This window comes from Mauremys reevesii, linkage group 1, assembly GCF_016161935.1.
Source record: "Mauremys reevesii isolate NIE-2019 linkage group 1, ASM1616193v1, whole genome shotgun sequence".
Lineage (NCBI taxonomy): Eukaryota > Metazoa > Chordata > Testudines > Geoemydidae > Mauremys > Mauremys reevesii.
In genome coordinates this window covers 245150538-245178251 of record NC_052623.1, presented here as the reverse complement: position 1 = coordinate 245178251, position 27714 = coordinate 245150538, and the positions used below count along the sequence as shown (strand labels likewise).

General features: G+C 43.6%; 1 protein-coding gene across 5 annotated transcripts in view; it reads right to left on the bottom strand.

Annotated features, from left to right (window-relative positions):
• Nucleotides 1-27714, bottom strand: part of PLCZ1 (phospholipase C zeta 1) — a 149492-nt gene that overhangs the window by 60280 nt on the left and 61498 nt on the right. For all 5 annotated transcript variants that reach the window (XM_039544635.1, XM_039544651.1, XM_039544663.1 and 2 more), the window contains exons 8-9: nt 15626-15782; nt 12768-12884 (exon numbers count right to left, since the gene is read on the bottom strand). In XM_039544635.1, the coding sequence (XP_039400569.1) occupies nt 12768-12884; nt 15626-15782 (274 nt within the window). The remainder of the gene's footprint in view (nt 1-12767; nt 12885-15625; nt 15783-27714) is intronic.

The window sequence follows — 27714 nt, the reverse complement described above, 5'->3', positions numbered from 1 at the left end:
TGTTCTGAATTTCTGTCACTAGGCTTTCCAGTTTCTGTGTTGTTTTGGGCTAAATTGAAGTTTATAAAATAATAACCATACTCTATTTATTTATTTATTTATTTATTTACTACAATGACACTAATGTCTTATTAACACATTTAGACCAAAAAGAAACTCATCTACCTGAAGGTATGTGCTGATGAGGATACTTCAGATAAATCTTTATTACTAGACCATAAATAACTGAAATATTTGATTGTAAACTGATTTCTTGTGTATCTATTATGCCAAAAAGCAAATGAGAGTAGCTTTTTGAATGGTTAAGATTTGGTGTTTTTTTCTCTTCTTTTTTGCATTTAACTTGTTTTACTGGATTTTTGGATATGTTTGTTCTTTAAACTTTTTGTTACTATGAACAGCTCAGAACACTTACCTGTTTTCCTTTAATATCGTTACAACTATAATTTTATTTACAGACTGAATAAAAACTTCACATAGTTTTAAAAAATTCCTGAGTATGACATCATTTGCTATTGAGATCTGGCAGATTAAGACTCCTAAGCTTTTTTTGCTCAAACAGGAAAATATCATTTTATGGACTTTTGCCTTTTTGGTGTGACAAATTAGTACATTGCATTCATACAATCCTATGTTTTTTAAAATAGTTTCATACATTTCTCTTGTCTTGTATACTATTTATAAGTTTAATAACTTCTGATTGGATCCCCCTTTGTTCTATGGATTCCTTTAATTTTAATGTGATGGGGAAAGGAAGGATCCTGGCAGCAGTGGCTGGCAGGAGGAGGAAGTCCTATCAGCACAGCTCCACCAGATTCTGACAGGGAGAGAAACAGGGATGCTGAAAGTAATGCAAAGATACAGGTTCTTCAAATTCCTTGCCCACTCCACAAAGATTGAATTGGGGCTGCTGGGAGGGGTGGGGACTTTGATCTCCTACCATGACAAATCAGAGGGAACTAATGGGAACTTCACAGAATTTTCCTTTCCGATGGCCCAATTGAACAAGTTTATGAAGTATCTAATTTTACCCCAGGTAGAAATCTGGAGACAATATTCTCAGATTATTACAAGTAGCAAATGAAGAACTTCTCTTTACTTTGGTAATTCCAAGTGTCTGTGGTTAAAAACAAGCCCTCTTTTGGAGATACACATCTATGCATATGTAAGCAGAGTCAGGATGAGCTCTACCCTGACCTCTGGTGGTAGATTATGGGGAGTGCAGAAAGAAGTTTCAAGTATTCGCATTAGCAATTCAGTTATTTGCATTGGCACACCCACCCCCACTTAGCATATCGCACGGCAGATGGTTATTTTCACAGCTGTGGGAGCCCCAATTTCATTGTTATTGGGGCAGGAGCAATAAAATGTTGTCACCCTGATTAAGTAAATGAGGAACTACAAAACTGTCTTATGATAGAGGGTTTCATTATCAATTAAATAGCACTTGCTAGACAAGGGACATGGGTTCCAAAACCCAGTCAAGGGAGAGAGGCTGGGGACAGATATCTGTACTTGGTGGTATAGGCTCCTTGTGTGAGCCAGAAGCACCAGTTCCACCTATGCCTCTCTCCACTGTGGAATGTCAGAGTTAATTTTTGATTCCCTTAAGAATCTAGATGCAGGTTACTGAGCTGAATTCACTGGTACTGGGGCTCCCCTACTATGAGCTGGAATCACTAAGAGCTGAAATCACTGAAGAGCTGGACTTGCTGAGCTGAGAGCACTGTGCTAATGAGTGGAGCTGAAATCACTGAAGAGCTGGACTTGCTGAGCTGAGAGCACTGTGCTAATGAGTGGGGGAGCCTGAAGCAATACTGGCAGAGTGGAGTGGAGCAGTTTGTGCAGCCACTGGGTGAGTGGAGCTGAGCATCTCATGAGGACGGCTGGAGTGGCTCACAGGACAGCTGGTGGACCAGAGCAGCTGGCAGAGTGGAGCAGCCCACAGAGCAAGCGGAGCTGAGCTGTTTGCGGGGACGACTAGTGGAAGCAGAACCCCACGAAGAGGCAGGGCAGTTGGCCCCGAACCATGTAAGGTGCCCCTTTCTACCTAGGCTGGGGAGGGGGACCTCTGCAAAGAGACTCTTGCACTCTGGGGCTGCACTGACCCGGGACAGAGACTTTTGAATTGTGGGACTTTTGGGACTGTGGGTGATTTGGGGGGTTGCTGGACTCAAGGGCCCAGAGAGAAGGACATGGCCCAATTTGCTGGGGTGGGTCTTTGCTCACGGTTTGACCTATGAACTCTAGTTGAGGTATTTTCTAAATTTAATGCTTGTTGTTTATCTTATATGATTAAACCTTTTCTGCTACACCAAGAGTCTGTGCTTGCGAGAGAGGAAGTATTGCCTCCCTGAGGCACCCAGGGGTGTGTGTAAGATTTTCCCAGGTCACTGGGTGGGGGCTCAAGCTGGTTTGCATTACGTGGTGGGGAAGGGACCCCTATGTATTGAACCTGGCCCTTGCTGCTATCGTTTCAGCCTAGCAGAGGGATTACACATATATTGTAGTGTACTTCAAGATATATTTGTTGTGACAGAGTGGAATTTCTACATAAAATAAGCAAAAAGACTGAATACAGACCAAATTTCACTTAACTTACAAACAAAAACAGATACATGGGATGGATCTGATGGTAAATGTAGCCCTAATTGCGAAATATGGTAATATTCTTCTCTGGAGTGATTTAACTGCATAACTACTCTTCAGTGTTTACAATTTTATAGATATTTAGATTATAAGCTTTTTGTGGCAAGAACCATCTGTTTGTTCTGTATTTGTATAGAGACAATTACAATGGGGTCCTGGTCCATGACTGGGGTTCTAGGTGCTACCGCAGTAAAAATAGTAATAATAAGAAGACGAATACACTATACTATTAGATACTATGATCATGCCCCACAATACACATTGAATAGTATGAAGAGCACTGAAGAAACTCACTGGCAATGTGGCAGCCTAGAATTCATCCTTCCTGGTGGGTGAAATGGGGAGAAAGTAAAACACCTCCCATCACTGAAAACAATAGCTAGAAAATGAGGGATGAAAAAGGAAGATAGAAAAGGAAAATTACCTCCCACAGGAACAAGAAGTAGCAGGGGAATAGATGCAAGACCTCGCCCTCCCGCTCCCCAGAAGGTAGGAAAAGGTGGGAAATAGAGGAACTTACCTCATTATCAGCCACCATAAAGGAGGCAAAAAGAATGGGTGGAAAGAGCTCGTTCCAAACAATAGCAGGAAGAATGGAAACAACAACAAACACTGCATTATAATGTCAGGTCATTACACCATTGTATTTCTGTGCAAAGTCATTTGATGACGAAGTGGCCTTTTGGCTCTTAAAGACTGAGGAGAGCTGGAGAAGATACTTCTTACTGTGGAACTAACTGTTTTTTTAGATTGCTCCATTTTAACTGTGGGAGAGTTTCATTCTTAGGTTACATTATTAAGACGATCAAAGTCTCTGTTTCAATCGCAAGTGCTTTGATCATTTTAGATTTCAGCACTTTATATAAATATACACATAGCCCATACAGAGTACTTCTTCATGTTAGGGGATTCAGTCACAGACCAGCTATGTGAGAATTGCTAAGAGTCATTTCAGTCTTGTTGGCCAAAACAAAACTGTTCAAAATAAATTTCATAACACAAATTGTGGTGCTCTCAGGGCAGCATATAGATCTAGATCCGTGCTTCTAAGTATATCAGTAAACATATTTTTGGTTCTTCTAAACTAAAATTCTGCACCTGGTATGCCATGCTGTCATTACACAAATAATGGTAAATTTTGGTCATTCTTTTAGCTTGTTATTGTATATTTTATATTGATATCTGTTTATTTAAATAACTGCACTGAGTTTTCTTCCAGTGCATAAATATTTGCATTCCATTTTATTTAATAAATAAAAAAGAAAAAGATATGGATGCGCAAAAGTAGTTCTTTCCACAACTACACTAATTGTATAGAGGAAGCATACTAATTTTAGCTGACAACAAAAAGTTGCTGTAGGTGCTTTTCCTCTTTGTAAAAGTCTACCTTCACAAAGCACATTTTGATCTTTTAAGGCATGTACACCTCTACCTTGATATAACGCTGTCGTCGGGAGCCAAAAAATCTTACTGCATTATAAGTGAAACCGCATTATATCGAACTTGATTTGATCTGCCGGGGTGCACAGCCCCGCACCCCGGAGCACTGCATTACCGCGTTATATCCGAATTCGTGTTATATCGGGTGGCGTTGTATCAGGGTAGAGGTGTATTTTTAATAAATGCTCCATTCTATGGTTAATGGTTTTTTATGGAATAGGCACAAGCACCCAATAAAACTAAGAAAATATCACTCAAGGCTGGTAAAGGAAAATACCTTCTGTTAATTGCTGATTTTTTAAGTTATTCATTGTAATAAATCATCACTCTCAGGTCCATTTCTCTGACCATGACCAAGGGCCTGGTCCAATGCCCACTGAAATCAATATCTACAACTTGTTTTCTGGGCAGAAAGCTCTTGCTGCAAATAGTAAACTATTTCTTAAATAAATGGGTAGCGGGCTATGGTGGACTTTTTCTCTAGATTTATCCTCTGTGACACAGAGGCCCATTTGTGGTGCATCAGCAGTTCTTGTCAGGCGCGAGATAGATACTCACTAAAACGAACATACTGTTGTCAAAATCTGTATCTAAAATGTGCCGTGTAAGAGATCACTAGAAAACTAATAACTCAATAATCATTAATATTCTTGAATGATGTATGGACCATATGTGTACAAAAAGTTATAGATACGTGCTAGAATTATGTTTTTAAACTGTTTGGCAACCATTGCATAAGCCCAGTCTTCCCAAGAAAAAGAAATATGTATTTGTTTGTCTGCCCAGCCTAGTTGTCAAGCAGAGACAATGCTTACCTTACTATAAGGTAAACAAAGCTATCAAGCTGGAGGAGAAGACGGCATGGCATCTACACTCCAGCAGAAGACAGAAACTTTATCTGGGCTATAAAGTAATTGAATCAACTGATGATATACACAGTATTACTGTATTATAAAAGTGTATCCAGTAAGGTCTTTTCTGAAAGCCAATGACACACTGGTGATTAATATAATTGTGAAATGTATGTATTAACAGCATATGAGGAAATATGGATACTTAATGCTATTGTACTTTAAAGTGTCTGATCAAACACAGAGAGAAACAGGGTCCTCTCCAGACAGGTGGGAAGGCAGCTATCTAACTGTCTCCAATGAAATTAAGCAAGGTGTGATCAAAAATAATGGAAAGTTCATTTAAATGAGTAGGGGGTTGGGAAGTCCACAGGAAGAGAAGAACAGCATGAGGTCATCATGTTTTGTCTGGGGACAAAACAGTAAATCTGGGAAGATATAATGAGAGAGGAGAAGTCATATTTCCATCCATCAGTAGACGGGTGCAAAGGGACAGAGCTCAAGAAAGATGGGTCCTTCAACCAAGGGGATTGCAGTCTCTGGGAATGGAAGATTGATAAGGACCTTGAACAAAGACTATAGCTTGTTAAGTTAGGTCTTAGCCATTAGAAAGTGTACTTTTACTTTTGTTTGTTTATAACCCTTTCTACGCTTTATTCCTTCTACTTGGTATTGCTTAATCTATGTCCTTTTGTTAATAAGCTTGTTTTATTTTTACAATAAATCAACTTAATGTGGTGTTTGAAGGGAAGAGTGTTTTTATCCCCGTTAAATTAATAAGCTTTTGTCTCTTTAAAGGACAGGAATGGACACATTTTGGGTAAATTCAGGACTGAGAGTGTATTAAGTAGTTACCAAGGCTGGTGGAAGCCAGGGTGGGGCTGTTGTGCTGTAGGCAGGCTCCTGGGAGTCAGAGATGCTGATGCAGGAATGTACAGCACACAGACACTCAGGGTGTGACCTGCATGCTTGTCTGCTGGTGTACAGGATGTGAGCCACAGCATCAGAGCATTTAAGGCACCCAGGATTACAAGGCAAGCAGTGACACAACCCCTCACTGGTCTAGATTGAAACCCAGAACATGACATCCTCAACCCCAAAATCTGAAATAGAGACCAAACTAACCTGAAAGGAATGATTACTGAGATGAGTTTGCTCTGATGAATCAATCATTAGATAAGGGAAGAGGTGAATGTATTCTCTGAAATATGCAGCTACTAGTACTAAGCATAAACACCCAAAGAATCGTAGACAGATGAAAAGTGGGCATGTGTAGTCATAGTAGTTGTTTCCCACACAAATGTTCAGAACTTTATGTAGGGAGGTCTAATAAAAATGAATAGAACATGAATGCTTCAGACTGAGAGCTCAGAACAAGTCTTCACTGAAAAAAAGAAGGGATACAAGGATTACTGATGCCAATGTCAAAAGAGGTTAAACTGAAGCCATTGTGAGGGCTGGCATCAGAAGAAGTAAAAGAGGTGTGATTTGTTCATTGAAGTTCTACAGGTTTATTGAGATCTTCTTTGCTGTCTTCTTCAGAGTCAGACTGAGCGACACCCATCTTTTATATTAGTCAAACATGGTGAAGGCTCTCCAAGAAGAAAGACTACAGCTGATTTTCTAGGCCAGCTAGTGGTGGAAAATGTCAGAAACCACAGACTTTTGTGGTGATCTCATGGCAGGCATGTCCCATTAAGTCGAAGGACAAGGTGACTGCTGCCATAACTGACACATCAATGTGCCATCATACTATATGGACTGTATGGATAAGAGACCTGCATGACCTGTGAATATGCTGCACAGCTTAGTCAAAACTCAAGGAAGGCCTCAAATTCTTAGAAGCCTCAAAACATGAGCACTCACTGTGTAACCCACAAACCTCCTGGGTGTGGTGTTCTGTCCCATCTAGTAGCACCAAGACCACTTGGTGCCACTGGACCACCAGTGGTGGGCAACCGTCAGGGTAATCCGCTGGTGGGCTGCGAGACAGTTTGTTTACACTGACCATGCGCAGGCACGGCCGCCTGCAGCTCCCAGTGGCCGCAGTTCAATGTTCCTGGTGCAGGCCGCAGGGATGTGCTGGCTGCCACATCCCACAGCTCCCATTGGCCAGGAACGGTGAACCGTGGCCACTGGGAGCTGCAGGCAGACATGCCTGTGGATGGTCAATGTAAACAAACTATCTCCCGACCCGCCAACTGATTACTCTGATGAGCTGCGTGCAGCCCACGGGCCACAGGTTGCCCACCACTGACTTAGAGAGATTAATGAGTCTGCTCTATAGCCTTAGCTAAGGGCCATATGCAGGGCCGTCCTTAAGTATATGCAGCATACAAGGCTGCATAGGGCACCTGAAAATTTGGGGGCTCCCGAGGTCTTAGTGACCACCCTTCCTATCCCTGTTCTGACCCTTCTGCATACTCCCACCACAGCTGGCTGCTGCAACCTGGTGAGTCTTCCTCTGGAGGGAATCTAGTACTTAAAATGAACAAGCTTTCCAGCCTGCCAGACCTATTAGCACAACATTGAAACTGTTAAAGAGCCATTCAAGTGGTAATGAGGCCATTTAACAGGCATTTGCCAACCCCCAGGTATATACTGTCAGTTTCTGAATTTACTGACAAAAACAGTTGTGCATTACTGCAATATTTATTCAGCACATGTTAGTCTACAGGACCTTAGTTTAAAAATATTTCATTAGTGTGTTGCTGAAGATTATAAAATCACATCTCTAAAAAAATCCTTGCATAGATTTTTAGATGCACAGTTTGAGTATTCATCTTTAGCCTTAAATGCTTGGATATTCAGACATATAGTTTTAAAATAAATCCTTCAAAAGACCACCCTTATCTAAAATACAAATGTGAGCCTGGGCTGCCGTTGGGCATAGAGGCACCAGTTTAATAATGCTGCATAGGGCCCCATTAAATCCTAAGGATGGCCCTGGCTATATGGCTTTTAATTCATGCAGTAGATACTCATGCACTAAGCTCCAGAGGTCCCAGGTTCAATCCCACCCATCGATGACCGGGGTCTGTCAGTGTTATAACTGCACTAGGGTTGCCACCTTTTTAATGGCTGGTAACCGGATCCCCGAGGTCCCACCCCTGTTGCTCACTGGATCATCTCCATGCCCTACTTTCCCTTCCAGCTGGACTCCCTCTGCTCTGGAGCTTTGATGAGTGCTGCTGCATCCTGACAAGGAACCTGCCTGCAGGTAGACGGCAGCCCTGGATGAGCAGGAGCTGACATGGGTTAATGATCCTGAACTTCCCTGCGCCCCACAGTAATCGGACTTTTGGTATCCAATCAGTACATCTGACCAGACACTGCCAGTTCCCCTTTTCGACTTGACTTTCCAGTCAAAAACTGGGCACCTGGCAACCCTACACTGCACTTGAAGAGGAAGTTCTGTCAAAGGCCTCTTGTACATAGGAGTTCCCAGGATGAAACTCAGGCCATAGTGCTGGTAAAACCAAGGAAGAAAAAGGGATAGTTGGGGAAAATCTACTAAATGGAGCTTTGATAATTGGGTCTTGGAATTCAGTCATGTTTGGTGAAATCAATCTAATTAAATCAGTATCTGGTCTTAAAGGCTTGGAACCCATATATACAAAAACTACCAACCTGTTTCCATATTTACTGCACTTAACAATGCTTCTTCAAAGGCAGATTCAAGTGATAGGACAAAAGGAACTGAGCCAACCTCTTCTTCCTTTTATTTTTAATACTTCTATCAAGGAGCCTGTGATGTTGTATACAAACCCCACTGAAGGGACAGAAGGGGTTAAAGGACAATACTGGGCCCAGCTAGCCCCACCCCTCCAACCCTGCAGAGCATGCTCCAACTTGAGACAGGGTTGAAAAAGAAGCAACCCAGCTCACAAGGCTGAGAGTTGCACAGACCTACCCTGCAGGCCGCTGCCAAAAGGGGCTAGAGACACCTCTCTGAAATACCAGGACTGTATGCTGAGCCCGGTTGGTGCTGGTGGTTTGCTTTCCTTTTTATTTGTTCTTCTCTGGGATCAGAAGCAGAGGGAGCAGTGCTAGGAAGTGACCCAGGGAAGGTAACTCAGAGGGTCCACCTCCAACCCCAGGGGTCAATGCTACTGATTCTCCCAGGGCCCTGGGTCAGAGCCCAGTGGAGTGGGCAGGCCTGGGCTCCCCTATCACTACCCTACAACTGAGTGGGTGCTAACCAAGGGATCCTATAATACAGTCCAAAGCCTCCTTATATAAGGTATCGGTCTTTGGGATCCACACCTTTAGAGGAATGACCCGGAAATAAAAATCTCCAGAACAAAGAGCCTCGTTAGAAAGGTTGAAAGATTTTAGAGCTGAGTGTGGTTCAGATCCCACACATGGCTCTATCACACAGAAAGTGCTGATTGAGATATAATTGTCTTCTCAATGAGAAGCAAATTAAATCAATGAATGCCAGGCATGATGAACCTGAGAGATGAACCCAATACAAAACTGAGCACCTTTTTGCCAAATGCCCTTCAACCAGCTATTTAAGAAATAAACTAACTGGTCTGTAATGGTAATGAATATTCAGGTTATACAAAAAGTGTATCAATTAGTTAGAGTCTCGGGTATATCAACCCTCAACGGAGTGGCAAGAATCCAATGAACAACAACCACTGAGATGGAACCTGACCAAACAACTTGCACCTTCAGCAGCAATTCATATGAGGACAAAATCAACATCATAAACAGGCCTATATGATGGCATGGACCAAAAACAAGTAGACTAATGTGAAATATATACGTGTGTGTCACTTGTTACATTTACTATTAACATCAAACCTAACTAAAGAAACATGTATAAAAGATAAACAAACAGCCAAGACAGCAATGGGGAAGAGTGGCAAATGTTTCCAAGCCTCACAATCTGTGGCAACAAAAATGGTACTAAGAGATTTTGGGGCTGTGAGTCCTTTTATTGCCAACCAGGCAGAGCTGTGTGGAGTAATATAAGCAATTCCAACAGCCAGTACTTTCTAGATCACTGCAGAATCAGAAGTTTAAGCCTGAGGCATTCCTTTCTTGGTTGCACTCAGGGACCCAGCACCAGGAATAGGGATCTATCACAACTGAAGCTTTGTTCATAATGCTCCTTTTTAAGTTCTGTATTTATAATACACTGAGAAAGTAAGTGGGGAAAATACAAACTATTAGAAGTTTAAAAGATAAATTAAAAATTGGTTCTGAGAAGGTGACTGCCTCTTTAAATTGTGTGCACTTTGAAAACTGAGTTTAGGGACAGCAAAAGGAACTCAGCACACAGGAAAAGCAAGCAGTGCAGGGTTAGAAAAAGAGAAATCATATCTGTGAAAAGGCTTACTCAATTTCTCGCTTTTATACAGTGTTGAAGAATGTAACAGTGATTTAGAAAATGATTTTGTTACTGGGTATTTTTTTAAACACACAGAAAAAAGAGAAAAAATAGAGAAATTAGAGTTAACAAAACCATGAAAAAAGGGAAAAATTGTTAATAATTGAAAGTCCCTCCCCAAAGCATAGTAAGTGGAAAAGTCATGTTTACCTGTAACTATTTCAAATTAGAAACTAATTTGAGTGGAGGAGAAAATGTTAAAATTATCAAAATGTTCACGTTGAGGAAAAAAACAACTTTATACTGAAAATAAGCAAGTTAAACATAGATGAGACAATCCTCAAACTCAGTCCATAAAACAGTTTGCACCACAAAACAGTTGGCAATACACCTGATGGCCCAGATCCACAAAGTTACTTAGGCATCAAAACAGAGTGTCACAATGCCTAATTTTTATGCACCTAGAAAATCAGTGAAACAACAAAGTGATGCACAAAGCCTGAGTTAAGTGCCTAAGCTGCCTATCCAATGATTGGGGAGGGAACAGGCATCTTAGAATGTGATCCAGGTGGGATTAGGTGGGAAGCTGACTATACTAGCCAATGGCAGATGCTGACAAGAGGGGTGTGGCCCAAAGGCCTGCCATCTAAGGAGTTAGATGCTTAAGCCTGGACACTGAGGAGTCACCTACCTTTGTTTGTGAGCCACAGCCAGAACCCATTTCTTGAAGTCAGGCAGTTTAGGTGAAAAAACCAGTTCTTGCAAGAATGAGTTAGGCACCTGCATAACTCCATACAAAACAGCAGGAGGAAGAGGTTCCCCCCTTTTAATTTTTAGGCTGGTGCACTCATCTGGGATGTGGGAGACCTGGGTTCATTTCTCCCCACCACCTGAGGGGGATAGAAGATTTGAATAGGGTCTCCTACCTCTCAGGTGGGTGCTCTAACCGCTGAGCTATGGGATATTGTGACTGGGGCTCACTCAGTCAGTCCTATTGAAGCTGTTCTACTTTGTATAAATCAGTGTTTCCCAATGGGTGTGCTGTCAGGCCTAAATAGATGAGCTTCAGAATTTTTTGGAAAAGTACATGTGAGAACAAGGGGGAGAAAGCTGCCTTCTGATTGGCCATCTGCCTCGCTACCCCACCTTCTCCAGGGTAGAGCAACCAATCAGAGCTCAATCTCCCTCTTCTCCCCCCCACATCCTGCTTGAGCAACAGCTCTGCTCCTCTGCTCCTCCTCTTCCCTCCTTCAGCTGCCAGCTGGGGGTGGGGGAAAGAGTCCCTGAGCTCAAGGTGTGCTGTGGCAGAGAAAAGGTTGGGAACCTAATGAATGAGTCTTTAACCTGGTGGTTAGGGCACCCATTATGAGGTAAGAAACCCTGGGTACGGTCCTCTTGCTCTGGTGACTACTTACTTATTTATTTAGCTATCTCTTCCAGGGCCTGGGTTAAAGGCCATTCTCAGGAGAAGGCAGGCATGGCTGAAGTACATCTGCATTCCAGCAATTCTCGTCTGCCCTTGGCAGCAGAGTGTAATTGAGAACTGTTTTAAGACTCTTATCAGTTAGGCTGAGAATAAAGACAGACCTCAGCAAGTCTCAGGATCAGGAAGTTGGCAAAATGGCTAACGTTACCTTTCCACTTTTCTCCTCTCTCAGCTGCACCAAACATCGTTTGGTCACAGCGGACAATCTGACATGGAAGTTGTGAGGTTTAATGAACATAAAATATGTAAGGATATAATTCATTCTATTTTTTTAAATGAATATTGAAAATTATCCTGGTTATGAATACTGTGTTTATTGTACAGTACACTCATTCTTTTTTCAAGGGCTAAGGTAACATAGTTAACATAATATTGGCCCCAGAAGACAGGGAGTAAATCTCAGAGAAATAACTGAGCTATATCCCAAATTTAAAATAATAAAGACACTTGATCAGAAAAGAGGTATAGCATTTAAAATTTTCTAATTAATTTCTGAATTCTGTTTCTGTCCAAGTTTTTGCTGCAGTTTTGTATAGGATTTTTTATTTGTAAGTGATTCTTTAACTTTAGGAACTGGGGCAGAGAGTACTATAAACACTGAATTTCTGGTCTGATGAGAGGAAGAGTACAATCTGTATTGTTTTTAGTATCCGCTAGCAGTCATCAAAAATGGCATAGCAGTCTAAAAGGCCAGTTAAAGATCTATTGCTATATTACAACTGCAATAATTATGGGATGTTTGGAGTGAGATAATAGCCAGTAGTCAGACCAATATATGTCCTAAGTCCTTAATAATGGGAGATGAGGCCACCATTGTATATTGACTTTAACATAATGGTGAGAGCAGGAAAACTCATGGAGTAATACTTAGGATTATGGAGAAAATATCTACCTAAATATTATGTGAAATGCAATAATTCAGCAAACAATTTTCAAAAGCTTATGTCCAGAGAATCTGTGCGGGACACTAAAATAGCACACAATAGATGATAGCACATACCCATCTGGCATCCTACATTCCAGAATTCTTGAGGATTATAATTAGAAGAGGTCGCTCTAGTCCCTTTGGGATAAATTCTTGTAATAAATTTGGCAGTATGCAAAACAAATTCATTAGCTGAAAAGAGAATAAAAAAATTTAAGATAGGCATTACTAAAAAATACATATAAACAGATCTTGTTTCAAATAAATAATCAGATTATGTGATTTTTAGTCCTGATACAATTAACAGAGTAGTGATGTTCATATTCATTTAAAATATTTCCCTGCCTATCCAATGTAACCTAAGTATGTGCACTACTTTTGTTTAAAAAAAAAGACTAAATTCATCATTAAAATCCATATAATTTGGTAATAATTAGTAACAATTACTAAGGATGCAGTAACCTAGCTGTTTTCTTCTGGAAAATATTTCACTATCTTTGTTGGTGGTGGTTTGGGTTAAAAATACGCATAGCCTTTTAGGGAATGGGGAGGACTTGAAATAAGAAATATGCTATAAAACCATTTATTACTACAAGTACTCAGTAGGTCAATTCTAGTCCTGGCTGGTACTAGCTAAAAGTTGTTCCCTCTTGATTGCTGTCTCGTGACCTACATACAATGAATTACTAATTTGGCCCAGTGAAGAGGTTTCTATATCACAGAACCCACAACATTTAATTGATAACCTTGTTCTGTCTTTGGAGAGAGGCCGGCTAGTCAATGGGCATGGAAATTAACCTTCTCACTTCTAGAAGTGCTCACCTCTTGAACAAGTCTGAAGCACACTGGCAGGGAGGAGGTAGTTTTAATGTTACCAGTACTATTCCTGTGTTGTAATTAATCAGAGAACTTCAAGTCTTCAGCATTGTGAAGCTGACAGCGCTCTAGGAATTTGGCCACCCCAAGCACGGCGGCCGGGGGACCTCTCGCAGACGTGCCTGCGGAGGGTGCGCAGGTCCAGCGGCTCCGGTGGAGCATCCGCAGGCATGCCTGTGGGAGGTCCACCCGAGCTGCAGGACCAGCGCACGCTCCGCAGTCATGCCTGCGGGAGGTCCACCGGAGCCGCCTGCCGGCAAAATGCCGCCCCAAGCGCGCGCTTGGCGTGCTGGGGTCTGGAGCCGGCCCTGTTGGCACCACTTTTCCAGTGGTATATAATTGCAACAATTGGTATATATAAATATAAATATAAATAAATATATAACCACTGTTATATAATTGCAACAAATCTTGTATAAAATGTGGCATGGAAGGTGTCTATGGAAAGGTTATGATATGCTGAATATGATTATGCTATTTGTGTGCATGTATCATTTTTGTATTTGAAGTTATGAGTATTGGTTCTATACCTGTATTTCAAATGTTTGCTCCTGGGGTAATGGTAGTTAGCCAGCACATCTTGGAGGGACTATTCAAATTGAGTGGCCCATCAAAAGAACATTTAACTGACAATAGACCATGGGAGATGCCCATCTACATTTAATGGAATTTCCTGCTATGACTAACCGGAATCAGGCATCACATGTGACTTCCCCATGTGACTCCAAACACCATCTTGCTACCTGTAACTTTCCAGAGAGATTTGTTTGAAACAATGGATTCTCTCCACGTGGCAGAAGCTATAAAAGACCCTGGAAACACCTCCAATTTTCCTCTTTCCTGCTCAGACCTCTGGACTTATACTAATGGGAGCATTCTAACCAAAGGACTGAAGTCCTTCCAATGATTTAGAAGCAACCACAGACTTATCAAACCAGCAGTTTATTCCATCACTGCTACAAGCCTGAACCAAGAACTTTGCAATTACTGTATGTATTTGATTCCTTTAACCAATTTTAACTCTCGCCTTTCTTTCTTTCTTTTCATAAATAAACCTTTAAATTTTAGATACTAAAGGATTGGCATCAGTGTGATTTTTGGGTAAGATCTGAGTTATATATTGACCTGGGTGTGTGGCTGGTCCTTTGGGATCAGAAGAACTTTTTGTTTGATGAGACCAGTTTTAAAGAACCACTTATCTTTAAATCCTGTATTTTTGGTGGTGATACAAGGACTGGAATGCCTAAGGAAACTGCTTTTCTGACTTCTTATTAGCCAGTGTGGTGAAACAGAAGTTTACTTTTGTTGCTTGTTTGGTATATCTTATGGAAGAATAACCACCAATTTGCAATGTGCCTGCTCTATTTCTCAGCAGTTTGTCCTGAATTTGGTATTCTCAGTTGTGACCCACAAAGGCATGGTTACACCTGCCACTGAAGGATCTGCACTGTGAAGGGTAGTTCTCAGGTGGCATAGAACTGCCAGGGAAGCTTCTATGCCAAACTTCTTCCTTGTGAATAGTGATATCGAACTGTCCTAACATTCCCACAGGTCTGTTGGCAGCTGGCGCAAGTTAAAGCAGCCTGAGGCTGCCCTAAATGGTGCTCGGGGACCAGAGTGGTGCAGACCAGGCCAGAATAGTAATTCTCCATAATTCAACTTGGCTCTGAAGGCAAACTACATGCTTTGGGGGTTATTCTTCCTTCAGTCTGCACATACAGTTGTCATTAAGGCAAATGGGAGTGCATATGCACGTCAAAGGGAGAATAAAGCCCATTATATGGTAAAAATGTGTTCCATATATGTTCAAGTACAGACTGTAAGATTACTCAGAACTATTTGGTACAAACACACCCATAATTCTTTGCAACAAAACATAATAAATTCATATGGTTCCTTTACTATTCAATTGCCAGAATATTTCTAAAACTGCATTATAGAACAAACCAATACATTGGAGACTATATGTTTCATAATGTTTGTTGACTGTTCTGACAGCTAAGCAATGAACTATGGCAACATTATAACTTTTATCTGATTAAACCAAAAGAAATTACCTGTCTGTTTGGCAAGTTTTCGTGCTTTAACCTCTCCAATTGAATTCATTTCATAGAACTTCTGATTAGCTCTTGAATGCTCAAAACTTTTGAATTTTTCAGCTTTGGTATAAATCACAAGTTCTGAGAGCTCCATGGCCAGTTTTACCTTCTTAATCTATAAATATAACATGAGATAATTGAAGAATATACATTTTAATATTTTCATGTATTTAATTACTGTTATTGCCTATCTAGAAAATAACTTTCAATGATTTCTACATGAAGATGCTAAAATGAGAGAAGCCACATGAATCTCTAGATGCTCTAGGCCAGTGTAGGCAGTGTGTTATATTGTATTTAGTAAATACAAAATACCAGCTACATACAAATAATGTATATAAATGTACAGAACTATGAAAAACAACATTAGTTTACTTATCAAGCACAGAAACAGAGAAATAATAATCCTTTCCCATGTGGCTCTGTGTAGGTGAAACTGCATCTGCCTGTCTATAACGTAATGTTCATCCAGCATCCCTCACTGTGGTATCTGAAAACCTTATTAATTTTAAAAAAGAAAACTGGAAGTTCACTGATCATGAGCCTACCCTTTCCTCCCCAAGTTCTATCCAATGGTGTCAGTTATTAACTTTTTGGGGGGGGTAACATTTTTATTATTGTGGGAAACTATGGTGAATTGATGGGTCCGGGATTGCCAACCCCAAATGTTCAAAAATCATGAGTCAGGCCCCCAGAAATCATGATATTGGCTTTAAAATCATGAGCTTTTAAAAATAAAATATTTGGAGTTCTTTTTATTTGCCTTCTGGCTTTTGCACTTTTTCAGTTCAAATATTCCAGCATTTCTCTGCAACCAAGAGGATTAGCAATTTAGCTTTCTTTTTTAAAAATGAAAGCTGAGATTGTGATGTATTCATATAGCTCCTTGTTTTAAGAAAAAAGCTACTATCATAAGACTTGTGATAAAAATCACAAAAGCTGAATCGTATATATTGTGATTTCTGAAGTCCTGATCTTAAAAAAGAAAGGAATTCTATAGACCAGTAAAGGTCTATTGCCATCAATCTTAAGCCCTTCTCTGGTTTCCAGCTAAACTGCTCCTCAGTAATTCTGATAGCATAGCATGTTTTGGTCACAGAGAGAGAAGTTCTTCAGGCAGTACAGATCTAACCCATTAAGACCTTTCAAGAGTAGAACCATCACCTTGTACTGGATCCAGTATTCAATGGGGAGTCAACACAGTGACTGACAATGTGTGCTTGGCATTTCTTAGGAGGCATGCTGCTGTTTTCTGAACCAGTTAGAGATTTTCTGAGTTTGTAAACTATGTCAGACTTATAAAACACTGCAATAATTCAGCCTGGAGGTCACAAAATCATGGATAATTATAGCCTAGTCCATATCTGTGAGTACTGGGTACAGTCTTCTGGTCAGCAAAAGTGGATGAAAGCCTTTCTTCTGGCCATCATTATTTGGGTCTCAAATACCATCAAGATATCCATAAAGACCCTAAGGTTACACACTGTTCAGATAATTTGATCAATAGAGGATGACAGTAATACTGCCAGCTGTCTTTGAAATGCATCTCTTTTCTCACCAGCATTACCTCTGTCTTGCCAAATTTCAGTATGATCCAGCTGTGCTTGATCCATGCAATAATTTCACTTAGGTGTTAGGACATGGTGATAGTATTATTGGCACCTGATGTAAGGGAGCAATACAATTGTATGCTATGTTTCAACTGCTAGCCTATAAGACCATCGTGTCTCAATATTCCTCAGTGATTTTACACAAATGTTCAATAAGAAGGAGAGCACAGTGCCCTTTTCAACTCCTTAAAAGAGAATTTTAGGCAGAGATACAATGGACCATCATCATCTATAGGCTCAACCTGAGACAAAGGACAGGTGCCATCTCAGTGGGCTGCATCTTATCTCCACAAGTCCTCAAAGTTAGTTCAGCAGCATCTCACCTAAACAGGGGTATTATATTCTCACCCAGTATTGCACTTCCTAATCTTCATGGACACTGGCTCTTCTCTCTTTTCAAGGGAAAAAATTAAACCTCTTGCGGGTAAAGCCATTTTTGATTGATTGGTTGATTTGTACTTTTAGTTGCAAGTCATTGCTTATTTATATGGCGACATAACTGTTGTTCTTCGAGATGTGTTGTTCATATCCATTCCAATCAGGTGTGTGTGTGAGCACAGTAGCTGGAAGATTTTTCCCCAAGCAGCATCCGTCGGGTCGGCCTAGGCTCCCCCTGCAGTCGCGCCTTCATGGCACTCAATATAGGGCCCAGCCAACCCACCACCACCTCAGTTCCTTCTTGCCAGCTACTGTGACAGAGGGTTAGGACTGTGGGTATTGGAATAAACATGAACAACACATCTTGAAGAACAATAGTTACAAGTAGGTGAGTAACCATTTTTTCTTCTTCGAGTGCTTCTTCATGTCAATTCCAATCACGTGACTCACAAGCCTAAATTTAGGAGGTGGGGTCGGAGTCTTCCACTGATTGGAGCACTGCTCATCTGAAGGCCACATCATCTCTGGCCTGCACCAGGAATGCTGCTGATGAAGCCTGCACCCTGGTAGAGTGCACAGTGATTGGAGGTGCGGGAACCCCCGCCAGGTTGTAGCACTCACAAATGCAGGATGTGATCCATGACAAAATGCATTGTGATGACACAAGCAGACCTTTCAGTCTGTCTGCCACTGCCACAAGTAACTGGACTGATTTTCTGAACGGCTTCATTCTCTCAATGTAAAAGCCTAGCACCCTGCAGACATCCAGAAAGTGAAGTCTCTGCACCTTGCTGGTGGAGTGCAGCTTAAGGTAGAATACCAGGAGGAAGATGTCCTGGTTGATGTGAAACTGCGACACAACCTTCAGGAAGAAAGCAGGATGAGGCCTGAGCTGAAACTTGTCTTTATAGAACATGGTGTAAGGAGGCTCTGATGGTAGGGCTCTGAGCTCAGACACCCTCCTGGCTGAGGTTATCACTACCAGGAACACCACCTTTTAAGAGAGGTAGAGCAGGGAGCATGTTGCTAATGGTTCAAGGTGGGGGTCCCATGAGCCTAGAGAGGACCAAGTTACGGTCCCAGGTAGGGACCAGCTGATGGACATGGGGTACAACCTGTTGAGCCCTTTTAAAAATCGGCTGACCATACGTTTAGCAAACACGGAGCCGCCCCTCTGTTCCCCACGCCCAGATGGAGGGCGGATATGGTGGCTAAGTGCACTCTTATTGAAGACAACGAAAGCTCCTGCTGCTTCTGATGGAAGAGATAGTGCAGAATGAGCGGCACTGAGGCTAGTGTCGGGCATGAATGGTGCTGCGCCAACCAGATCGAAAATCTCTTCCACTTGGAAAGGTAGGAGGCTCTAGTAGAGGGTTTCCTGCTGCCAAGGAGGACTAGTAGAACCTGTTCTGAACAGGAAAGCTCCATCAGGTTCAACCATGGAGCTTCCATGCCGTGAGATGAAGCGACAGAAGTTTTGGATGTTGAAGACGACCATGATCTTGCATCAGAAGGTCTGGGAAGAGTGGAAGGGTGACCAGGGCTTCCACGGACATGTCTGGGGAGATGTGTATCAGTGCGGATGGGGCCAGGCTGGTGCTATCAATATGACCCAAGCTCGTTCCCTCTGGATCTTGAGGAGTACCTTGTGAACGAGCGGTATGGGCAGAAAAGTGGAAAGGAGAAAGCATGGAAGAAGGAAAGCATCCACTCTGGAGCCCAAGCTGTGGCTTCTGGAAGGAGCAGAACTGATGGCACTTCCTGTTATGTCACATGGCGAATAGGTATAGCTGAGGAAAAACCCACCTATGGAAGATTGAAAATTCAATGTCCAGGCAAAGAGACCACTCATGGACTTGAAACGACCTGCTGAGGTGGTCCGCCAGCTCGTTTTGTACCCTGGGGAAGTACGACACATGCATGTGTATTGAATGTTCCACACAGAAGTCCCACCTCACAGCATGAGGGCTTGTTGGCAGAGGGAAGAAGAGCATGCACCCCCCTGTTTGTTGATGTAGAACATTGCTGTTTTATTGTCCGTCATAACAGATGCACAATGTCCCATTATGTGTGCATGGAAGGTCTGGCGTGGTAGGTCTCTCAGCTCTCTGTGTTGATGTGGAGAGCCAGGTCTGTATGAGACCAGAGATCTTGGGTCCTGCGGTCTCCCACATGAGCTCCAGAGCCCATGCAACAGAGACGGCAGCAGATTGGGGAAGGGGAAACCTGAGGATACCTCCTGAGGGTTGAGCCACCACAGGAGAGAGTCAAGGACCAGGGGAGGCAGGGTCATGATCCTGTTCAAGCTGTCCCCGGCTGGGCAATACACTGATGTGAGCCACAACTGAAGAGGTCGAAGCCTGAGTCTGGCATGCTGCACCACATAGGTGCAGGCAGCCATGTGTCCCAGAAGCTTCAGGTAGTTTCTTGCTGTGCTGGTGGAAAACTGTCTGAGGCCTCAAATGAAGTCAGTGAAGGCCTGAAACCTCGCTTACGGCAGGTATTCCCTGGCTTGGGTCAAGTCCAGTATTGCCCCTATAAACTCTATCCTCTGTACAGGGGACAGAGTCGATTTTGCTTCATTTAGAAGGAGATCCAGGTTGTCAAAGGTGGCTCCGATGAATCTGACCTGAGCTTCCACTTGGATCCTGGAGCGGCCTCTGATCAGCCAGTCGTTGAGGTACAGAAACATCTGTACCTGGTGCCTGCACAAGAAAACAGCAACAACTGCCAAGCACTTTGTGAAGACTCAAGGTGCTGCTGATAGGCCAAATGGAAGGACTGTGAATTAGTAGTGGGTATTGTTTCTCACAAACCTGAGGTACTTTCTACAGGGCTGAGTAATTGTGATATAAAAATATGCATCCTTCAGGTTGAGGGCGGCATACCAGTCTGCTGGATCCAGCGAGGGGATGATGGAGACCAAAGAGACCATGAGGAACTTGAGTTTCTTTATGAACTTGTTGAGTTCTCACAGGACCAAGATGGGCCTGAGGTCGCTTTTGGTATTAGGAAATACTGGGAATAGAAGTCCTTCCCCTTCTGCTTCTGAGGAACGTCTTCTAATGCCCCTAGTGATAGGAGTGAGTGCATCTCCTGTATAAGGAGTTGCTTGTGAGAGGCATCCCTGAAGAAGTGAGGGAAGAGGTATGGAAGGGCATGAGGGCACAGAATTGGATGGAGCACCCAGCAGTTTGAACTGATACGGTACCATGCATGGTAGAAAGGGGATAGTTGGGATGAAAAGGTAAGACGGGGTGGATCCAGATCTCACTCTGGTGGCCCATCCTCTACTGCACCTTCAAAAGGCTGGTTTGGCCCCTGAAGGTGGCTTGGATTGTCCCAAGCCCTGGCCAGAGGGTTGATGCAGCCTTCTCCTGCTGCTCCGATTTCTCCTTCTGGAGCCATCTTGGCCGGTGACCGAACCAGAAGTGTCTCCACTGCAGTGAAGGTGTATAGAGGCCCAAAGACCTAAAGGAGTCTTTAAGGCTGTTAAGCCTTTTGTCAGTCTTTTCTGAGAAGAGAGTCTCACCCTCAAAAGGCAGGTCCTGAATGGTTTGCTGTATCTCGTAGGGGACACCAGAAACCACGAGCCCCTTCTCATAGCCACTCGTGTGGCCATAACCCTGGTGGCCACCTCTGCCCCATCATGCGCCGCCTGAAGGGACACCCTTGAGATGAGCCTCCCTTCCTCAACCAATGCCAAAAACTCGACACAGGAGTCCGAGGGGAGCAGCTCTGTGAATTTGGCTATCGCCGAGCAGGTGTTGTAGGAGTACCTGCTGACGATGGCCTGCTGATTGTATATGCAGAGCTGCAAGCCCCCAGTGGAGTAGATCTTTCTTCCGTAAAGGTCAAGCCTTTTCACCTCCCGATTCTTCAGGGAGGGTCCCTGGAAGCCCTGATGCACATGTTGGTTGTCAGCATCAACCACAAGAGAGTCGGGTGTGGGATGAGTATATAAATGCTCATAACCTTTGGATGGCACAAATTAGCATCGTTCATTGCGCTTAGCCATAGGGGGCAAAGAGGCTGGGGTCTGCCACAGAGTTTTCATGGTGCCAGAGATGGTCTTTATGAGGGGAAGGGCAATATGTGCAGGTCCGGAGGAGTCGAAGATATCCACCATTGTATCTGTATCCTCCATTGCCTCCTCTTCCTGAATGCCTAGGCCCTGGTCAACCCTCCGCAGCAATTGCTGCAGAACCCTGTTGTCCTCCAGGGCCGGGGCTGTTGCCATGCCTGCCAATACCTCATCTGGCAAGGACAAAGAAGACACCCCCATGAGGGGTGGCTGCTCCCTTACTTCCACCCCCGAGGGGTCCCATGGCACCTGGGTTTCCTAGCCCAGTGCTGACCCAGATGGTGTCACAGTCCTCAGTGTAGGGGCTGCATACACAAGTGCAGACACCACCAGTGCTGAAAGTGCCACAAGTGCCGATGTCATTCTTAATGTTGGAATCGCCACTGGTGCCAGTGCCACCGGTAGCTCTGGGCCTGGTGCTAGCTGTGCCAGAGGCGCCAAAATAGTAGTGCAGGATTGTAATGGGCCTATACCTGACCAGGCCGGTGCCGGCAGCGCTGGTGGGGGAAGAATAGGGGGGGAGGGATAGCTCAGTGGTTTGAGCACTGGCCTGCTAAACCCAGGGTTGTGAGTTCAATCCTTGAGGGGGCCACTTAGGATTCTGGGGCAAAATCAGTTCTTGGTCCTGCTAGTGAAGGCAGATGGCTGGACTTGATGACCTTTCAGGGTCCCTTCCAGTTCTAGGAGATAGGTGTATCTCCATTATAAAAAAAAAGAAATGATGGCAAGGACACTGATGTCACCCTGGAATGAGACCCTTGGCTGCGACCTTGGCTTTGATGAAAAGCCCAGGAAGTCTAAAAGGGCCATTGCGCCGGGGACTGCCATTGGGCGGGCCACTGTGCTGGGTAAGGGTGCTGGTCCCGAGTTGACGTGGACTGTCTGCTCCAACTCATCTGGGACTGATACAAGCCCAACTCCAACTCTGAGGTATCTGAAAATGATGACCACAGGGGAGCGGTATTTCTAGGCACCATGCTTTTGTGCTGAGGGATCAGCATGGCTGGGTGTCCTCCGATACTGGGGAGTGGTGCAGCAAGGTCAGAGATCGAGGGGCTATCATAGTGGGCTTTCCCCTTGAAGGAGCCCGGGGAGCTACCGGTGCTGGTGACTTATCCTGTCTGGGTGGAGAGAACGGTGCCATGAGGTGAAGCAGTTCTTGGGACACCTCAAATGTCTCCAGTGTCAAAGTGAGGTCGGCTCACGGCTTGGCCTCAGCCACCCCTCTACGCGGGCAGGAGTTGGCTCGACCATCACAGGTGGAGCAGCACTAGTGTGGCTCGACTCAGATCTAACAGTGGCAGGCTCCTTAGGTCTAGAAGGGGGAGACTGACCCCTCTCTGACCTCTTCAGCTTTTGCGACACTGGTGATTGCAGACAGTGTCTGTGTGCAGAATGTGAGCTGTGAGTGGAGACGGGACAGTGTCATGAGTCCTTATCCTTACCTGGCACCAGTGCCTGTGCTGACAATTCTGGAGTACTCCACACTGAGGAGAAGGTACTTGACGCAGGGTCGGTCAACCCAGGTTTGGACGAGAGGCGTAGTGCTGCCTCCATCAACAGAACCTTCAGGCACTGCTCTGTATCTTTTAAAGTCCAGGGCCAAAAGGTCTTACAAATGGCACAAAGATCCTTCTGATGGCCCTCTCCTAAGCACCTTATACACAATCGCTTCTGGGCATACACTTGCCATAGACATCGCCGGCTTTGAAGCCCGGAGACCCTGGCATGCCCTGGTCAGGAGAGTGTAGGAGGGGATTCTCCCCCAAAAGGAAACTTATCTAACACTAACAAACTACTAACTACTATCTATTAATGAACAGTGGAGAACTAATGGAGAACAATATAAGAAGAATGCTGAATGTGCTTGTTGAGACAAGAGCACAGGAACGTTCCAGCTAACCCTCACTGGTGGTAAGAAGGAACTGAGGAGATGGAGGGTTGGCAGGTCTCTGTATTGAGCTCCATGAAGGTGAAACTCCAGGGGCGTCCAGGCCGACCTGACGGATGCTGCTAGGGGAAAATCTTCCAGCTACCATGCATATGCACGTGCACACACCTGATTGGAATTGACATGAACAAGCACTCAAAGAAGAACTATGAGTTCTGTAATTAGGGAGCAGAAGAGACCTTAATTTCTGTCACTAGACAATAAGAGCTTGCATTATTCTAGGGTGACCAGACAGAAAATGTGAAAAATCGAGACAGGAGATGGAGGGTAATAGGAGCCTATATAAGAAAAAGACCCAAAAATCGGGACTGTCCATATAAAATCAGGACATCTGGTCACCCTACATTATTCACATGTTGTAGTACTGATGTTTTATAGTGCTTTTATGCTGCTTGATTGAAGAGTCTGAATTCTTTGAGAGAGGGAAAGTCATTATGGATCACATACATGATGACAGGCCATCTTGCATTCAGGTGATCTTTTCCATTACTTAAGTTGATAATCCTCTTCAAAGTGAGAAGTGCAATGTTCTCATATTACATGAAGGCATTCTGGGTTAAATATGTTTATGGTTCAGTTTAGTTTTGGTGGGTGTAATTTTGCAACCACTGTGGTGCAGGAGAGGAAAGATCCATTGTTCTTTTCTACAGCAGTGGATATGATTTAGTTCATGGTTGCTAAGATTCCTTCCTTCAGATACTTGAAACAACAAAATTCACCTAAAATGAATCACATTCAGTTCTGAGCATCTGAACTAGAAGTATATTGACAAAATGGAGCAAGCTCAGAACACAGGAAGAAAAGTTATCAATGGGCTGAAGACCAACTTACCTGGGAAATGTTATAAGAGCTTAATGTCTATAAGTTATACTTTATATAAGTTATATATAATATGTATATGTTAGAGCTTAGGTAAACAGTAACAAAGTGGTTATCATGATAGCAGTCTACAATACTTCACAGATGTACAAAGATGTACTTAAAAGATGTACAAAGCGATAAGTGAAAGCAATAGTTTAGGGTGGTACAATGTGGTAGGAGTAATGGGATACAATTAAGAAAGTTTTTCATTCTATCGCACCTAAATTTTCCTATCTGGCAATATATTATACTAGTCTATGGCAGGGATTCTCAACCTTTTTCTTTCTGAACCCCAACATGCTATACAAACATCAGGGCCCAGCAGGGTGCAGGGGACTTGGGGCTCCATCTGTTTGGTGCAGGGAGGGACCTTGGGCATAGGCATAGTTTGACTTCTATTTGGGGGGGACAGGGCCCAGCAGGGCTCGGGCCAGCTCTGCATGGCATGGCCTTGGGAGGAAACACCACCTTCACCCCCTGACTCATCTCAGCAGGCCACCCAGCCTGTCTGAGTTGGGGTGGAAGGGGAGCAACCAAAAGTTATAACTCAAAGTGGGAGCAGGGCTCAGCTCAAAAATTTGAAAACCACTCAGGGTGCAGGCAGGGGGTAGCTAGGGGCTGTGTGCAGGCAGGGAGTAGCTCAGGGTGCAGGGAGGAAGTAGATAGGGGCTGTGTGCAGGTGAGGTGTAGCTCAGGGTGCAGGCAAGGAGTAGCTAGGGGTTGTGCAGTGAGAGATGTTGCTCAGGGTGCAGAGATTGGGTAGCTAGGGGCTGTGTGCAGGTGGCTCAGGGTGCAGGCAAAATTGAAGAAAGAGAGAGCAGAAAATGATACAGCATTGTATCTTACTCCATGATCAATGGACCCCTGAGACAGAGATCCAACTTTTGATAGGAAGCATTAAAAAGTCAGGGTTCTAACACTGATGGATACAATCTGAGGCAATTAAGATTGTGCTCTCCCTATCCAGTTTTATTTTCCTAAGTAAGTGAGGTACTGGAGGGAGCAGTATATAGTAGGATGTCACTGCTGCACAGGGAGAATACATCAACAGCCCTAACCCAGCTGAAAAACCCTGGTAGATCAGCATATTTTATTGTACCATCGTAGGCATGTTCTGCGGAGTGTGGCTGGGCTGGAACACCCTAGTCTAGAGGCCACTCCAGTAGACCCTGTGTGTGACTGAGTCACTTCGTCTATAAATTGAGGACTCCAAGTATATGTTTTGCTTTGATGCAAGATAAATTCTGCTGCTCTTAATCTAACCAGACTGAGCCTTCTTTAGTCAAGGATTTGGTCTTGTTAGTCCTTGCTTGCTGTACTGTCAGAATGAACTAAAACTGGCTTTCCTCGGCTGTGACCCTGAAGCTTTACAAGGATCTTAAGACTGAGAATTGGAGGCAGTTGATATATGATCTCTTCACTTGTCCAGACCAGACATCCTGGGCTGATCAGTGCTAAAGTGTGGTGCCTCAGCAGAAAGCAAAGCCTTTGCAGGGACATTCTCTTAAGGACTAGCTGTGGGTCTATTACAAGGCTAGAGGAATCCCCAGCTTTCTTCAGAGTCCTCCCCTGAAGACTCATTCCCTGGCTGGCAGAGACCAAGCTGAAGGGAGAGAAAGAAGGTGGCAAAAAACTGATTAAAAGAGCATTCAGAGAGAACGAGAGAGAGAGAACTGTTGAGGAAACCTCTGCCTCTGAGCACAGCACTAGAAACCTGGGACATAATCTCAGTGCAGCTCAGTAGGTGCTGAGAGGCAGAAATCTGTGGGGAACAGATACCTCTTGCTTTCCTCTGAGACCTGGAAACAGGAGAAAACAGCAGTTCCATACTTCAAGAAGCAGCAGATTTCCATGACAAAGAACCATCAAGACTGAGATTGATAAGTTTACAAAGAAGATGGTATGATGAGACTGCCTACAATGGCATGTCACTCATCTGCAACTGCTAGTAGCAAATATTGCCAGTGACCAGATGTAGGACACTAGATGGGCAGAGCTGAGTTACTACAGAGAATTGTTTCCCAGGTGTCTGGCTGGTGGGTCTTACCAACATGCTAATGGTCCAACTGATCACCATATTTGGGGCAGGAAAGGAATTTCCCCCAGGTCAGATTGGTAGAGATCCTAGGTGTTGGGTTTTTTTCGTTTGTTTGCTTGTTTTTGTTTTTTTGCCTTTCTCTGCAGCATGGGACCTGGGTCACTTACAGGTTTAAACTAGAGTAAATGGTGGATTCTCTGTAACTTGATGTCTTTAAATCATGATTTGAGGACTTCAGTAACTCAACCAGATGTAGGGTGACCAGATGTCCTGACTTTATAGAGACAGTCCGATATTTGGGGCTTAATGTTATATAGGTGCCTATTACCCCTCACCCCCTGTCCCGACTTTTCATACTTGCAGTCTGGTCACCCTAGCCAGAGGTTATTGGTTTATTACAAGAGTGGGTGGGTGAGATTCTATGACCTGCAGGAAGTCAGACAAGATGATTGCAATTGTCTCTTCTGGCCTTAAAGTCTATGAGTCTATGTATCTATCTCTTTAGTTAATTAAGCACACTTAACATGGAAATCAGAGGATGTAAACCTTTTTATAGTCACCTTTAAGAGTAGGGGCTCATTTAATGATCTCTTCAGTAGCTTGATAAATGAGAAAGCAAAACTCCTGCCTAGCACTGTAAATACTTTTTATTGTAGCCTTATGCCTACCTAATCCTGTGCATAAAAACAGAATACTGAAAATTAGGTGAATGAGGTCCTTTAAAGCTTCTTGGACAAATTGTTTGTTCTGATTGGGAGTGGTGGGGAAGTTGTAGACAGGAGGGACATCAGAGGAACTCTCCCTCTCCCTGCCCTCATTAGAAGGCCCACAAAACCCCAATGCTCCTCATGGGCAGTCCAATAAGGAGAATGGGCATAAGCAGTGCAGTGTGAACAGCACTGCATCCTGTCTGTTGGAGCCCCTAGCTGGTGAGGACAATGGGCAGGCTAAGCACAAGATTAGAATGGAGAAGTTCAGGGAAAGTAAAATTTGGCATGAAGGAATTGAGAAGGACTGCACTTGAACTGGATGCCAAAATATGCTGTATCTTGACTGGATGCATTGCCTGAGTGAGGAAACGAAGGGAGCCATGAGATGAAAAATACTATTTTTAGATATTAGCTT